The 17,925-nt window shown below is 37.0% G+C and overlaps 1 protein-coding gene across 5 annotated transcripts in view; it reads right to left on the bottom strand.

Annotated features, from left to right (window-relative positions):
* EPHA7 (EPH receptor A7) overlaps positions 1 to 17,537 on the bottom strand; it is a 173,637-nt gene extending 156,100 nt beyond the window's left edge. For all 5 annotated transcript variants that reach the window (XM_046006222.1, XM_046006224.1, XM_046006225.1 and 2 more), the window contains exons 1-3: positions 17,249 to 17,537; positions 12,772 to 12,836; positions 8,501 to 9,170 (exon numbers count right to left, since the gene is read on the bottom strand). In XM_046006222.1, the coding sequence (XP_045862178.1) occupies positions 8,501 to 9,170; positions 12,772 to 12,836; positions 17,249 to 17,345 (832 nt within the window). In that variant the 5' untranslated portion in view covers positions 17,346 to 17,537. The remainder of the gene's footprint in view (positions 1 to 8,500; positions 9,171 to 12,771; positions 12,837 to 17,248) is intronic.
* Between the last annotated feature and the right edge of the window lie 388 nt (positions 17,538 to 17,925).

Raw genomic sequence — 17,925 nt, 5'->3', positions numbered from 1 at the left:
CTTTTGTGGATTATAATTATAATGTATCTTCTTAGAGGAAATGCCTAGAAGTTCGATACAGAAACCAAATGCAAAATTTGCAGGTATCATTGATTTGTATTATGACACTGCCTGCCAGAAATTAATGACAATTTTAGCTGTCACTAGAAAAATATAAGTTTGACCATATATTTGCCAAAGTTAGGATAATTAGAAATGTTCTGAAGTCATATAAATCGTAGCAAGGTTAAGTCCTATACATCAATTTCATATTTCCTTGCTTCCTTATTCTTTCCTCACTTCTTATCTTCCTTCTTCCTGTCCTTTATGAACTGTATAGTTGCCATGTTCAGTGCACTGCGGGCACATACAGAGATGTCTGAAGATGAGTAAAAAGCAGTATAATGTTATGTGAAGTCTATGGTGTCCTAGTAGGATACTGTAATATGATTCTAATTTAAGTATGACCATGATATTATCCATGATTTAAAGAATTATGAACAAATATCTCCGTAAAGGACAGAAGAAACTGATAACAGTAGTTACCCGAAAAAAAGGCCCTGTGGGACAGGAGCATAAGGATAGCACTAATTCCAGATCTATGCACATTACCTATTCAAAGATGCCTTGTACAAGTACAAGTTCATGACAATGAATAATTGAAGAGTATAAAAATTTATAATTAGCTATAACTCAAATAGAAATATGTTTGGACATGATACTGAATTTACATAATTTCTGATTTATAGAATAGAATATAGCTCAGGGTTGTTTCTATTATTCCATTTTGTTTTGCAATTCAAGTTAATATTTACAGTATATAATTTGGAAGCAAAATTATCTCATAAAAATCACTTTCTCATATTAGATCAACATAAATATACTTCAAGGCTTTCTTTTTTTAAGTTTATTTATTTTCTTTTAGTAATCTCTATACCCAACATGGGTCTCGAACTCACAACTTCGAGATCAGATATGTGTGGCACACTTTTCTGACTGAGCCAGTCAGGCACCCCAAGACCTTCTTATTTTAGAAAATGTTACCAGGCTCTTAGAACTCTCTCTTTGTCAAGACATAGGTATTGGTAACAAAGGTGAAACGGCTTTCATTTCATTAGAGGAGGGAGACATAGAAATTAAAAGAAAGACACAAAGACAGTGACAGAAAATGGAAATATGACAATGAATATAGTTACATTGTTTTCATAGAAATAAATTCCATATCTGGAGCAGATTCTTGTCCAGGTTTTCTAATGATCAGCATACCATCTTGCTATATACTATGAGGACAAGAAAATATAATGAAAGGTTCTAATACTTATCAGGTTTAAGGCTAATCATAGAGGATAGCCATATACATAAGAAATTAAGTAGTGATATGAATATGAAATAAAAAATATTTGCCTTGGCAGTGGGCAGTGTATGAACAAGTCTTTAAGACCGTTCAAAAACATTTATTGGAAGATGAAAGTGATATAAGAACTCTGCTAGGTGGGTACCATGATCTGTAGTAGAAAACTATAGGTTGTATAAGCTGTAAAAGGAATTACAAATAAAGATTAAAATCTGATTGCAGGGTGCCTGGGTGGCTCAGTTGGTTAAGCCTCTGCCTTCAGCTCAAGTCATAATCCCAGGATCCTGGGATGGAATCCAAGTCCTGCATCAGGTTCCTTGCTCAGCAGGGAGTCCACTTCTCCCTCTCCCTCTGCCTGCCACTCCCCTTGCTTGTGCGCTCTCTCACTCTGACAAATAAATAAAAAATTAAATTAAATTAAAAAATCAGATTGCACGTGACGATTCCCACTGGGAAAGAGCAAAGTATAAGTATCCACAAGAACAGATGATCTAAGAGAGAGTAAGAGGCATTTAACTTGAAATTGTAAGGAAAGACACAAGTTCAATCAGCTGACACAGGCTAGCTGGCACTGTAGGTTGAAAAAAGCAAAGCATGGTAAGTACCAAGAGAATCTGAAAGAGAGAACTCATTGAAGACCTCGGGAATGTGCAGGATTAAGATACAATAGGTAACTGTGAGAGGCAGTGATGTTTGCTTGTTTTCTGCTTATCTGGGGCCAAATGTTAAGTAAAACGGTATCATAAAAATATCTATGGGTATACTTAATGGTAGAATGACAGATCAGTACCAGGCTGAGGAACAGGCACTTGAGTGTGATTAAATAATGCGATGGAATGTTAGAAAAGATTAGGATCAAATTGGAGAGACTTAAATGCCAGCCTAGAAAACAGGGAATTTTTTTATTAGTAATAAGGAGCCTGAAACTTTCTGATTAATGAAGTGTTACTATCTATGTTGTGTTTGACAAAAACTGCATTCTGACTGCCACATGAAAAAAAGAACCAGGATAGGAAAGATAATGGCAAAGCAGACGAAATACTTAGGATACAGGAAAAGACAGAGAAGTATTTTGAAATTATTATAAATAAGAAAAATGTTCAGAATTGTAGCACCTTTCAAGATCCTGAAAGAACATTTCCTTTTATAAAAAGACTGTGATAGATAAAATGTTTATTGTAAACATTTGGGCACTGTATTGATTAGGGGCCAGGATTCCCAGCCAGACCACCTTGACTAAACAACAAGTCTACCATTCTATGCAACTGTAGGTACTTCACCCACTTCTCGCTGTGCTTCGGTTTCCTTACATAATAGTGTGTGTGTGTGTGTGTGTGTGTGTGTGTGTGTGTGTATTTGCATCTATACATCATATGTATATGTAAATATATATATACATATATTGTGTGTGTATATATCACATACATGATTTAATATAGGTAAATAATGTAATATTTTAGTTGGAGTATTTTTTGTCCTTCAAACAGAATGATGATAGTGCCTATCTACTAGATTAATTAAGTAGTAAGATTCCTCTTTGAGAGACTAAATGAATTAATACACGTAACACTTAAAACAAGCTCTTGCCCTCTATGAATAAACTAAAAAGCAAACAAAATCAATGAACTGGTTTTTTTTGAAGGCCTCGAATCTCCCCCTTTTTAATTTTTTAAACTATGTCTTCTACTTACTACTGCTCTATAACCTGAGCCCCATATTTTACACTGAGGCTAACTTACTTGAGAAACCGTATATATTCAAGATACAACTCAAGCTGTTGTTATATGAAATAGCAGATTCCACATAACTTAAAATTGTTTAAGAAAGAAAAGTCAATGCTCAAGGTAATTTAAAAATTCAGAGAACAAAAGATCACCCACGATCCCAGCAGTCTGACACGTTGATTGTGTTATTTATGCTTTACCGCTATTCTTTTCCCTATGTATATCCCGTATATTCTAAATATCGGTGTCTGCCAATTTAATTCTTAATTTTTCATTCAAAATTATTAATAGAGAGCCATTTATAATTCCTATATCACATTGCTGATATTTTAAGGCCAAATTTGAATCACGGTGTTGCACTTAACTTTGTACATTTAGGTTATTTCCAATATATAAATTGTATACATCACTGGGGAAAGAAAAGGTTATGTAATTTTTTTTTTTTCATTGAAATATCTTCTCCACTAAGTTACCAGGGATGAAATTACTGGCTTAAAAGATATTTAACTATTTATGGCCTGTGAGATCTATCCTCATTCACTCATTGCCATGAGATTTCTTTACTTGGCAAATTCCATGTTACATTATAAATAACAAGATAATAGCGAGCATTCATTGATTATTTGCTATGTCCCAGATACTATTCTTAGGGTTTTTACATGCATTGTTTCATTCAATTCTAACAAGAACTCTATGCAGGAGGTACTATCTTCTTAGTCCCATTTTATACTTAAGAAAATTAAGGCTTAGAGAAATTTTCCAAGTTTATTTTACACTCCTGGTATGTTGTAGAGCCAGAATTTGAAAACTCTGTGACTTTACATCTGAGCTATTAACTCTGTAGTATATTTTACTTTTCTGTTTATGTTTGATTATAAACAAATATATTATGAAGACCCATTTGTTTTCATAAAATGTGGTGGTACAAATTACATACTACTTTACTGCAAAAAAAAAAAAAAACCCAAAACATGGTTTTCAAAAAATCTAATCAACACAGGTTTTAATGTTATCAATGCTTTCAAATTGAATAAATGTTTTTATTTAATTTAATATGTTATATGTCTATTAATTATATGTTAATAAAATAATGACAAGGCTGTTAACATATTAATATAAAATAGTAAGAAGCAACTATTACAAAAATTCCTTATGATAAAAATTAGAAATCTGAAATTATTGGAATTCTCTTTTACATTAAAATTATCAAAAAAGAATTCCTAAATTTTTGTTTTAATTCAAAAAATCAAAATTAAGCAATATAAATAAAGCAAGTATAGCCCATCTCTACAGTCTGTTATAAGTACATGTAAACTGCATAACATCCTTGGATTTTTTACAATTAAGGAGACCATATATTTTATCATCTAAATTGGAACACTTTGGAAAGCAAAGAGAGACAGCGTTGAAAGAACAATTGTCCCAGACAAATGAAGCATATGGTCACCTTACTTAAAGTTTCACCACTTCTTCAGTAACTACAATCCATTGGTTGAAGTCCAGGACAAATTTTAGGATGCAGTGTAGTACAGTGGGGAAAAAAGACTTGATTTCGTAAACAGCATGCTGAATTTCTACCCAGTTTTCTTACATATTAATATCCCTGAGCTTCAGTTTCTTCATATGTTTAAGAGAGAAAAAATACTTTCAATCTCGTAGTGATATGGTAAGGACTACTCACTAAAATTAACACGATTGTCTAGTGTACACTGCAAATTTCCCATACAAACCTGTTATAATACTAAGCTCCACACTTTGACAAATACTCTTCTACTTTTTAAATGAAACCAAATTATACAGAAATTCCAAAAATTTCAAAAATATATTTCAGAATATAATTTTATTAGTCTTCTGAGTATATTTATATATATAAAATAGAAAATAATCTGCTGGTTTGCATAGAAGCTGTGACAACTCATGGCTAATTTTTTTTAAATGACCTTTTGACAATAAAAGCTTACTAACCAACTGGAATTACATATTTTTAAATGACTGAAGAGTTGTCTTCATTAATGCATTATAATAAAGCATTAGAAGTTCTCCATTATTAGTAAACTAATTTAGTTCTCAAAATTGAGTTGTTGTTGTTTTTTGTTTTGTTTTGTTTTCAGAATCATGGAAAAAAAAGCTGTTACATGCATTAATCAAAACTGTGATCAGTTTTCGCAGTTGTTCATATTTCAAATTATACTCTAACAGATATCACCGTGGACTTCCACTCTATAAAGTGCCCTGATAAACTTGCCTTTAAGTGGCTAACTGCCTTCATTTGGCTAGGGACTCACTGGCCTCCTCTCCCAAACACTTCAGTTTTCCTCAATATGGGACTAGAATTTGTTTTCAAACTCTTAACAGGATCATTGGAAGGAAACAGGAGAAATACTATAAAGGCAGGCCTGGATTGATTCCAGAGGCAAGTACGCTCACAGCAATGCACTGGAAGTATGCCAAGGAGAGAAGCGTTTTTGTAAATGAACATAGTGCCATAGTTAAGTATAAGGTCTTTAATTCCTTTGTCAACATCACCAAGGTTAAAAATTAAGAAAGTTATGTGATAAACATTTACTTGACTTAAAACAGTGCGCACATACTCCTTCAACTGAACATCAGGAGGCATCATGACTAATCACAGTTTTTTTAATGAACACTTTCTGATGCTTAATTCCCCCTATTTCAATGCAGGATTCATGTAGACAACAGTGAAGTCATTTTACTTTATTTTTAACTACCTAAGTGTGGTTTGTAGGTGACAATAATTTTGGTACTCAAATATGGTTCTAATTCTTGAAACCAAAATAAGTAAGTGTGGATAATTTTAATAGTATCACATATAATGAGATTATTTTGCTGATTTGGAAGAAATTGGGAGTGTTTCCTTCATAGTAAATGTTTTTATTGCAGTTAAAGACTGCAATAAGTTCTACTTTTGTAAGTATAAAATGCAAACAGTTCCTGTTTGTTTTTAACAAATAAATGCAGAGATCATTTAGGTTAAATTACACAAAATGATACTAAAAATACAATAATTTTCTTAAAAATTTTTAGGCCTTCAAAGAGCAGGAACTTTAATGTTATTTCCTAGACTTTCCTTAGATTTAATTGGGCACTCTTGTAAATCCTCCTGCTTTATTTATTTATTTACTATGTTTCCCATTTTTAATTGTGCAAAAGCTTAAATTCCACTTTCGCATCAACCAAAATTCTACTCAAATTGGCTGTTTTTACTGCTAAAGTGTAATAGTACTTCTTAAATTTTCCTATTATAGTTATTTTCAAGTAATTGTTGTTAACTTCCAATCAATAAGAACATTGTCTTTCACTGAATTGATTAGTTCAGTAAGACTATTTCTACACTTCCCCAGTGATATACCATTCCGCCTACTAGTACTGATAATACATTTTCATCAGTGTTTTATTTCCACATGTATGGAACTGCAGGATGATCCACCCAGGAAGAAATTCTACCAGTGTAAGGGATAGGGAAGAAGGACAGTGGGTAAGACAGGTTTGACTCCTTCAGGGAAGTGTCAAAGAAAGCTGATAAACTGGTCTATAGAACCCATACCTATAGCATCTGTTTTGCTCAGTTGAATTCACAACATTAGCTGTAGTATGGCTGACAACTGAGTGCTGCGTCCTTGGTATTTTATATGCTAGTGCTTATCCACATGAAGTATTTAACTCTTTAATTGGTATAGAAAAATATATTTGCTCAATTACTCCATCTAAATAGTTTGCCCAATAGAAATATAGAACAAGCTATATAATTTTTAAATATCCAGTAACCACATTAAAAGAGAAACAATTAAAATTAATTTTAACATTATACTTTATTTAACTCAATATGACTAAAGTATGATTCTCTCAATAGGTAAGCAGCATAAAAAACTACTAATGATATGTTACATTATTTTTTTGTGCATGAACCCATTGAAATCCAGTATACAAATTATACTTACAGCACATCTCAATTTAGAATAGCCAATTTTTATATCCTAAGAACCACATGTGGCTCCTGGTTACCATGTTCAACAACACAGACCTAAATATCTTTAAAGCTATTATTACTTTAAATATTCTACTAGACTGAGAATTTTATGGGGAAGTAATATTACTTATACACCAAATTACTAACAGCAAGACATCTGAATTCAGCAATGAAACAGAATAATATTTGCTAAGATTCTCCTTGCTTTGTGCAGAAACCAGGTCCATATTGTTGCTAAAAGCCCAGACTCAGGAGTCAAACCGCCCCGAATCTGATTCTAAGCTAAGACAGATATTACCTCCCTAAAGTAACTACAAGAAAGCAGTTTACCCTTGATAGCACCATTTTTTTTTTTCTGTAAAAGAGACATGATAATTTCATTAAATGAACTGGTATATATAAAACATCTGGAAGAGTATCTGCGTATAGTAAGTTACTACCATTAACTCCAGTCCCTTCTAAAGTAATGAGGATTTGCAGTTATTAAAATTACATTGCTGGCTTTGAAGTACAAAGAATATATAAGTTATTTTTCAGAATGCATTATGTGTTATAAATTAAATTTAAAATATATAAATAATATAACCTTATTATAGAATTTTGGGGACATCGACAAACAGAAAAATATCTAACAGTTTTGAAGGTCCATGTGACATAACTTTAAACAGAAAATTAATGGCCAATTATGATGACTAAAAAATACTATATAAGAGAAAATCCAGTTTTACAAAACAGAGGAAAAGGTTCACTAATTTGTATGCTATTATTGTTTCAAAAAATAGATAACATCTAACCGATGTATTACAATAACTAAAGCTTTTCTTTGGCCCACTTCCACAAAAAATGTGGTCCACTATAATATGACCTATCAGAAAAGCATTTGTTTTATTATTTAGTCCAGAAAAGAAATATGGCTTTGGCAGAAGTCACCTCAGAGATTTATCAAGTAAAATCTGATGATTTTCATATCAAAGTTTTATTATTTATAAAAAAATTCCAAACGTTTAGAAATATATTTGTATGTGCCCTGTCAGTTGAATTCTCATTAGCAGCCCCTTTAACCTCCCACTACTTACAAGTCCAGACAATACAGATTTCACAATAGGAGGAATCCCCTGTCATTGAATCTTGGTTAATGTCACACCTCACTCTGCTCACTCTCCTCTCTTAAATCTCATAGACCAATGTGCAACTGTTGACTTCTAGGTCAAACAGAGGGCAAATTAAATCTTAGTAACGAATGTCATTGGCCAATATTTATCACATACTATTAGTGTAGATACCACTGTGGGGAATCATTGATAGCTCAACAGTGACTTCACTTAAGATCGGCTGAATCAGAAATGCTGGTGTAGCACAGACTCACTTGTTTAAATAACTATTATCACACAAAATCTCTGATACTGAAATAGAAAAAAAATGCAAAGTGTAATTTTAAGAGCACATATTACTTACGTTCACAAGTGTCCCCTTTTTGCTGGTAGCCTGCTTTGCAGATACACTTTCCAATGGGCACTAACCATTCTCCTTCTGCACTGCAGTGCATCCTGGGGGAGTTTTCCGCCTCTTCCTCTGCACTGCTGACACATGTCCCTCGAACCTCGACTAAAGAGGAAAATTCTGAACCAGTCACTGTATCTGGAAAGATAGCTAAATTCTCAATAATGGACCAGCACTTCTTGTAGTATACTTTGACAGAAACCAAAGCTATGCAAGCCCCTACATCCTGAAAGGCAAGATAGAATCCCTTTTTGGACAAAGGTCCAATCTCTCTCACCTCAGTGTTAAGCTTCATCTTTCTTTCACCAAGGTCACCTTGGGTAAAACTTTCATCTGCAGCAATGGTGTCTATTTTTACATAGAGGTTTTCTCTTATATTCCTGCCAGTGTCGTAGTCTGTTTCATAATAGTACAAATTAAAGGTTTCCTTGCAAGTTCCCAGTACTCCAGGAAGACTGTTACAATCCCTCAGGGTAAATTTCAATTCTACAAAAATCCTTTGTGCATTGCCTTTCGAAATCCAGTTAGTCCGCAGCCAGTTGTTTTGGTTGGGCTCCATGACCTGGCACACCTGGTAGGTTCGGATCGGGGTGTAGTTCTCATCCAAACCACTGATCTCTTCCCACTGTAAAATGTTTTAAAAAGGCTATCAGTCATTCAGCAAAAAAAATAACATTTTTACTCTGAAAGTGCGTGAGGCATCTTTAGCATAGTACAAATGATGATCTGTGAAAGAGTTGGGTAGACTCCTACCCCGGCAAAAGCTCTGTAATCTAAGAATATAGGACTCTTAGTTCAGCTTCGTCCCAGTAACGCAACATCATTCAGGTTGCCTGCATCGTTTGTACATACAATAAATATTTCATTTTGTTTAATGTCTGTTTGCTAGTGTATTAGTGTTTCTTTTTACATGTTTGCTTATGTCTATAGTCTCCACTGAGACTGTAATTTTTATAGACTGAGCGCACAACACAATCACTTAAATCACCATTTAATGCATATGCATATGGATATATGGCAGAATTTCTGATAACTCGGTTGACATTTTAAGTGTTGATGTTAAACTTGGAGCACCTAAAAAACACAGGGAAGAAAATGCCAAGAGTGCTCTGAAATGTAAAAGCAGTCCACAACATGTTGATATTCACAATACAAAATCTTTTACAATCTTTCCAAAAAAAGATATAAGGGAGTAACATTTTACAGAGCTATTTATTTCTTGCAGTGTTATATATATAATACTGTACATAAGCCACATAACTATAAATAAGTAGTTATAAAAGCATGATCCATCTTTATAAATAAATTGCTTTCAATAGACAATCAAATGTACATGGCAAATCAGCATGTTGGATCATATTTCAGTAATAAGCTTTTTTACTTGAAAAATATCACATATTTAAAAATGTGTATTCATATGCTGATGCAATACATATTACAGCAAACACACATTTTCATGAAAAGGGAAAATAAGAAGTTTAGCAGAATTTGTAACATCTTAAAGACTATTAATCCATATATGATAGTATCTATACTGCCCATTAGCAAATAATTTCAATTCACCTGAAATAATCCTAGAAATCTAATGTAACAGTTGATTATGTCCTTTCTTACTATTATAACAAAATTTCCCACTTTATATTTAGGCTACCTGAATAGTGAAATCATCATCTATGTGTTTTTATTTCCCCAATATAAAGTGCCGAATATGAAAATATGTTAAGTATTCAAATCCAAAATCTTACAGCAGGCAGTATTTAACCACTGTTTCAAGAAAAGCAGAGAAGAAAGTAAACTAATAAGCATGTGGTAAGAGTTCTATTTGTAAAACTTGATTAGAGAATTAATTTGTTAAAATATTTTAAAACATTAATATCTACTTTTAAAACTTTTTTTAGAAAATTGACAAAGTAGCAAAATACTCTTATTCAGAAATTTCTTGTGTGACATTATATATTTGCTGTAATTTTATCAGACATACCAAAACTCCTCAATGCAGCAAAGAACCCATTATCATGTGCAGGTTTTATTCAACACAACTTGAGTTTGTGACTAGTTAATGGTATGTATATTTCTCTTTGTTTCAGTTAGCTGTTTATCATTTGTCTGAATCGCATTTAACCAAATATACCCAAATTCATCAATTTGGATGGGGAGATTTTAGTCTCTTAATTAGATCAAAATTATTAAAAGAAGTAAAACTATTAATGATATCTACACCAAGAAATCAAAAGCTCTAAAGATAAATGTGCTCTTTTTAACAATTCCCCAGCCTGAAGAAACCAAGGCTAATTATTATAAAGGCATATCTCAATATTTCTTTTTTCTAACTTTAAGAACAATCATACTTGTTTTATGTATGAAAAATCAATTTCACTACTTATGAAACCCAGTTAATTTTAATTTTTATTTAAAAATTTATTCCTGAGGGGAAAATTTCAAGACAATGATTGTATAGATCACAAATAGTGAGACTACATAAATGCATTTAACAAAACTCTTGTTTTATTTCTCTTTCTCAAGAGATCTTAATCATTTCTGCAAATGACACCATTAGGAAAGAAGTCTTAATTCAGATACTGAGCCTTTATAGTATACTTATAAAAATATTTTCTAAAAATATATCTTAATAACACTTTATTTCCTGCAAGATATTTAATCACATGCAAGCCAATCCATTTCATATATTAAAAAAATATTGTCAATCATCATTTCCTAACATTATCTGTTGATTCCTAAAGATTCTTAGGGTTAACTGTTATGATACCTGGACTGATAAAATGCCCATTTGAGTCAAGGATAACATAGACAGTCATAATTTATCATTTTGTGGATTACATTGATGAAATACTGCAATCACTACAATCCTGTATCAGTTTACTTCTCCTTAAAGATAAAAACTATCCTCCATCTCTATTTGTTTTAATTGGTGGATGGTAGAAAACAGGCTACATCTATCATTGGTAAGAAAGGATTTCTTTTTAATTGTGAATGTCTTCCTAAAATGTATATTTTTACTCAGGAAACTATTCCATTTACAAGAAAAGTAGGACATTCCTACCTTAAACTCAGTGCACTTTTTATAATCTGTAAAATACTTGTCATTTTTTCATAATTTAATCTGACCTATACAGATAACTACAATATGATCTTGAGCAATCTTTCAAATATTAATTGAATAAAAAATCTGACTATTTAAAGAAGATTTACATTGTTCACATTTTGCATTATTAAACTGACTTTCAGTCCATGACATATTGATTTTATGCTGTTCTTAAACTCAAAAGTCCTTTTCAGATTTTCATTCTTCTATTTGCTAAATTTGTTACACTTTTTATAATCTCACTTAGGCTTCTTACTATAAGGAAGATTAACTTAAATAACAATCAGATATATATTCTCCTCTCTCGGAGCCCCTTTCTTCATAAGGGATGAAGTATGTGCCCTCTTTCACAATCAAAATAAGACCTAAAGACAAAGATGTTGAACTAAATTAACTAAATCAAAGTAAATAATATACCTTTCAGACATGTGAAATGTAATGGTTAGAATATTTTTAGGGTTTACTTATATTCATCAGATTTTATTGGACAGCTTTTACTCATATTTATTACAGCAGATTTTTAGTATAATATATACATGCTCTGCCATGGTTTCTGATTAATAACAGCAAATAGCACATGATCAAAATTTGGAGAATCCAAATAATATTTTATAGCAAATTCCATGCTAAAATATGGAGCATATTATATTTTTAACTACTTTTAAAGTGCATTTTGAATGATGCTAAAACTGTTTTTAAAAGAAGAAACACATCACATACTGTTTTAAAGAACTACATTCAACCTACCCAGTGATTATACTAAGAAGTATAAAGCAACTAAAAAGGTTTAAGTGAGTTTGTGAAGGAAATGTTCCCTGTAATTAGTTAGCATTTATAGCCTGGAACCTGAGGTATGATTCCTCTCACAATAAGAACTCAAAAGATTATGGTTATAGAGTTGTTGTTTTGTTTTTTTTTAATCCATTTCTCCAAGTACTAAAGTATAATTTCTCTGACTAAAAGAACTCAATGTCTCATTATAACACAACAAAATTTTGAATGAGACATTTGGAATTAAAATAGTTTAAATATGAAGAATGTGAATAATTCCAGGGGGTTGGGGAAGGTTGTGTTTCTTATTTTAAAAAATAAAAGGTGATATTTTATGAGGAGAAGTACTTACCCCATTGGGTGGAGAGGAAATCCATTCCAACTCTGTTTGTTGTGCTTTAGAATCCAGCAGTAGTACTGAAAAACAAAGTTTCATTTTCAAATCTTACATGAAAAATGTAACCACATTTGTAAAAGTTATTAATGTGAATCGAATTTCTATGTAATTATCATGATCTAAGATATGATCTAAGATATATAAAGTTATTTATGTATATGAATGATGAAATGAGTACTTACCTGATACAAGCATATATTCCCCTTTCTTAAGGAGAAAAGATGTTAAAATACCATAGTATATTTGGTATTTTTTAATTGAAATATTAAAATAAGTTTAAAAACTTAAAAATATCATGAAAGGGTAAAAATTGTATGTGGTATCTTAATCCTATAGTAGTTTATATTTTAAAGAATTTTATAAGCCATTGAGCACTCCAAATTTTGTCAGATATAATAGCATGAACATAATAAAATATAATTCCATATTCATCTTCCTCTAGTCATTAATTTGTAATATTGTGCCAAATGTATCTCCTAGTGTCTTTTGAGAATTGGAGTTTATTTTTTAAAAAACTTTTTCACAGGTGTCTTCTCTTAAGCCAAAATGAATACAGTAGAAAACTATATCAAGCAATGTCATCATGAGAAAAATAAATTGCCCATTATTTCCAAGATATATTTCTGGGTTAGTCAAACATCTGTTTTCAATATTTCTATTTTTTTAAATTTCCAAATATTTCAAAGCATTAGCTAATTCTCAAAATAATATATTTAAACTCTGACTTGACTTTGTTCCTGACTTGACTTTTAAAAACAGTTGTATTCCATTTTGATATTATCAAAAAGCATATACAATTCATTTACATGTATATAAATGTACCAAATGCTCTTGATAGTATTAATATAAGACAATGTATTCAAATCTTATACATTAATATATATCATACCTCCAATTCAATATATTGTATTGCTTTTTAAGACAACTGCTCTCCTAAAGCATTTACCCTGCTCGAACTGATTCAGTTACGAGTTTTTATTCTTTAAAAATATGTCTGACTCTACAGCATTTTACAAATGCGTCAGTTTGTCCAGAAATAATACTGAATATATTTCCAAGCTTGTAAATATGCATAACATCAACCTCAGCAAAATGTTGAAATTTGGACTTAATAAAATATATGCTTATATGAACTTTTAAATAATCACTAGAGAAAAAAAGGTGTATTTAAAAGATAATGGAAATTTGTTAAGCTAAGAAAACAAAGGAACACATTGATTATGTGTTCAACTCCTTCCCTCTAGTCAAGGTTACTCCCTGCAACTGAAAACACATAGATAAAGAGACACTTTTTTGCAGAAATGTTTTACACTTAAGACTCTTGGGAAGACCATGAAAGCACAAACCTCGGTCACAAACATTTGACTCTCTTGAAGATAAGGGGGGGGGGGGGTTGCACACTTTCAAAATACCAAGTTGTATTTCGCACTGGGAACATCACTAAATCGTTGGACTAGTGAATTTATATAAAGTAATGTTAAAAGTTTGTTTTGGTTTTGTCCTCAACAATAGAGAGTAAGCACAAAGAAACAACATGGGATCCAGGTTCCTTTTGAGATGATTTATTATTACTATCATTTTTGTCTTCTGCAAGAGACAAGTGGATTTTAAACCCAGGTGACCTGCGAGTCATTCTGGAGAGTGAAACAAGCAAAGTGATGATTGTTTACTGCCTTGTTACCCCTCAGCACTGCCTACGGTGGGAACCCGGGATCTCGGAGGGGTGGTGATGGCAAACAAGTTAAGAGAGAAACTAACAAACAAAAAAACAGAAACCAGCTCCTGGGCGTTTAATCAGAAGCAGCTCTAAAGTGATCACTGTGTCTCCTTGTCATCCGCTCTCAGGATAAACCCCCAAGTGCGCGCTTTTGCCTTCCGGCTCAGAGCGCGGAGCGCCATCCTCCCTTCACGCCCACCGAGGCATAGCCCGAGGCCAACTAGGTCCTGGAGTGCACAGGCCAGGGTGCCGGGACTCCGGGACTCCGCGCCCTGCCGCGAGAGGGTAAAGGCCAGGGGCAAGATGCCGGGCGCTCCCGGGCCAAGCCAGCCAAAGGCCGCAGGAGCAGCGGCGGCGGCGGGGGCCGGGGCGGGGCACTCCGCGGGGCGGGGCGGGGCAGGGGCTGCTAGACCCGCGCGCCCGCCGCGCGGAGCATCCATTACGCACTCCGCCAGACCTGGACACTGCAGGGAGCTAGTGGCGCCCTAGCTCCAGAAGGAGCCGGAAGGAGGAGAGAGGCTTTCGGGAAGCGTCTCCTTTGAGGGAGAGGCGGTGGCGGCATTTAGGAAGAGGAAAACAGCAGCTGTACTTCGCCTCCAAGCGTCAGACTCTGACTTATACAGGCGCTCCCAGTAGCGGGAACTGACCTCCCGAGAGAACACGTATGAGCAAAGTGGAGGAAGAAGGTCCCTCATTTTCCTCCATCCACTCTCGGCCACCCCGGGAGGCCTGGCACCTGCGAAAGGCGGTACCCAGAGCTCGCTCCTGGGTGCCGGGGTGCCCCTCGGGGCTTGCTAGCTCCTAGAACCAAGCTCTTGATCGCCGCTGCGCGCTGGGAGCGTCGCCGCTGAGAAGCGGGGCTCATTCGCCCTCCCGCCCACTTTTTAAACATCTCACTTCTGCATTTATAGAATTCAGCCTCCTAGAATCAGAATCCTCTTCACGTATCTTGCACCCAGAAGAGAAAAGCAAGCGAGCGAGACATTCTGGCTGCAGGAACCTCTCCCCCTAGTGATGCAGTTATTTATAGCTCAAACTCTTGCCGGGTCTGCGTGAGCTTGCGCGCCCGGCTTCGCCGCCGCAGTGCAAACTTTTCCTCGGGTCCCGCTATTCCGGAGCAATCAGTACAAGGTTCCAGGATTGAATGTTCCTAATTGCTAGTGTCATGCGCGTAGAAACGTGCATTTTGGTGTGTATGGGTGTGTGTTTCTGGCCGACGTTGGTTCATATGCTAACCCGTAACCGACAGCTCGGAGTCATGGTTTTCTCTGAAAATTTCTCTGAATGGGTTCAGCGTCAACACGGTTGCAGATGTGGAAACTGGGGTCAGAAGGTTAGGCTGGCTCAAGAAGTAGGACGTGGCGTTGGGTTGGGGGGGTGTGGTTTGAGTGAAAGACGAGGGGTGCACGAAGAGAATGGGGAAAAAAACAACACTAAATCACTTAAGTTTTCAGGGCGACATGAAGCGAGAATCAGTATCGAACACAACCCCTCCCCCCCGCCCCACATCACCATCATGACCTAAATCTGATAACAGATTCCTCCGTTCTCCATACTTCAGGAACAATTAATTATTGGCATCCTGCTTTTAAGTATCGGGAAATCAACGTTAGATTTACAGTCTGGAAGACAACGGGGGGAGAGAGGTTGTGACATTACTCAAGAAGCAAGACATTTCCATTGAGAGGATTTATTTTTCCCCAGCTCCAACTACAGGCACCGAAAGGTATTTTACCTTGTCAGTGGTTCAAAGGAGAAGAAATAATAATAATGATAACCATATACAGGCGTATCTGGCCGCCCAAATGAAACCTCTTCTCTTCATCCAGAGGTAGCCTTCAGGATCCAGGTCCTTCGCAAGGTCTGACCACTCGGACTCAACTGCCGGGCAGATGTTTGGGGACTTGTAGTCGCCCAGGCGGCGTCTCGTTACCACTTCCACAGCCCCAGCCCGCCCCCTGCCTCCCCGGCCGGCCAAGCCAGCTGGACTCCCGCTGTCCGCGCGGCCGGCGGAATCCACGCGCGGCGCGCGCTGAGTGGAGACGTCCCCGCCGCGGAGCGCGCACCGCTTCCTCGCTTCACCTCCGCGGCGTTATTGTTCCGCGCCGGCGGCCGAGCGCCAACCGCAGGCCCGCGCCTCCTCCTCCGACGCAGTGAGCACTTCATTAGTAACCCGAGCGTTTGGAGCTCACACATGTCACGGCCCCTCTGGGAAGGCTCGGGACACCAGCCGCTCGCCGACGGGCTGGCCAGGACACTAGAAGCTGCACTCCCCAGTCTCCGACTAACTCCGGCCGCAGCTTACCCCACCAGACGCGAACAGCGAGAGGAGGAAGAGAGGGCTAGAGGAAGAGATCTGACCCGCCTGCTATCCTAGAGAAAGAGCTCGCTGGTCATCACCACCCCCCCCCCTCCCACCACCCCACTCCGCCCCGCCGCTCTCCGTTGCTGCTCACGCCCTCCGGACTGGTCGCGCCAGAAATCCCGCTCCCGTCGGGCGCACGGCCCCGGGCACAGGCTGAAGGCGGTTCGGAGTAGCCCAGCTTGCCGCCAGCCTGCCGGGAGCAGCGGGAGCGGTGAGGGGGCGGGGAGCCGACGGGGGAGGGTCGCCCCGCGCCGGAGGCGCGGCCGGCAGCCCCGAGGACGAGCCGGCTTGTGCAGGTAGACCCGCTAAATAAATAACTCAGAACAAACTTTGCGTTCCCATCACCTTACCTTCCTTTGCAGCCTGCGCCTCCCCGGTGTGTGCAAAGCGGAGCAGCCAGATGTAGCATAAAATAATCCATGAAGGGTGCCGAGTTTGAAAAACCATGGTGCATGAGCAGGTTTTATTTTAGGTTTCAGTGGAGTCGTAGCTTTTTAAATGCTGTTTGCTCCGAAGTGGGTTCTTTTTTATTGCGCTTTTCGCATCGATTCCTCTGCTCGACCTCCGGCCGGCTGCTCCACGTTTAGCTTTTTTATTTTTTCCCCCTCCTGTTCGTTCGCACCGTGTTTGCTGCCTGCAAGTCTCCGACTGCAGACCGGCCGCTTGCTCCACACTCCAATAATATCAATTAGGGTGGAGGGGGCGGGGCTCCGAGCTGAGAGCCTCCGCCACTCGAGCTGACTGGCAGGCACAGCCGTCCTGCCAGGCGGCGATTCCCAGGGCCGAGGGGCGGGTCCCGGTGAAAAGGCCGCCCCGGCCGCGGGGGCGGGCTTCGGGGCGCGGGCCAATCGGCGGCGAGCGGAGTCAGGTTGCGGGTCCAGGATTCCCTCCAGGTTCTGAGCTCCAAGCTTTTGCTAGATGCTCGGAAAGGGAGGAAGCGGATAGTAGCCGAGGTGCGTGCTGCTGTGGACACTCGGCTTTTAGCAACCGCAGCTTTAGTGGAGCAGAATCAAGCCGAGAATAACGC

The sequence above is a fragment of the Meles meles genome, chromosome 5 (genome assembly GCF_922984935.1).
Source record: "Meles meles chromosome 5, mMelMel3.1 paternal haplotype, whole genome shotgun sequence".
In the NCBI taxonomy this organism is placed as follows: Eukaryota; Metazoa; Chordata; class Mammalia; order Carnivora; family Mustelidae; genus Meles; species Meles meles.
Note: the sequence above shows the minus strand (reverse complement) of the source record. Positions and strands in the feature narration are given on the sequence as shown.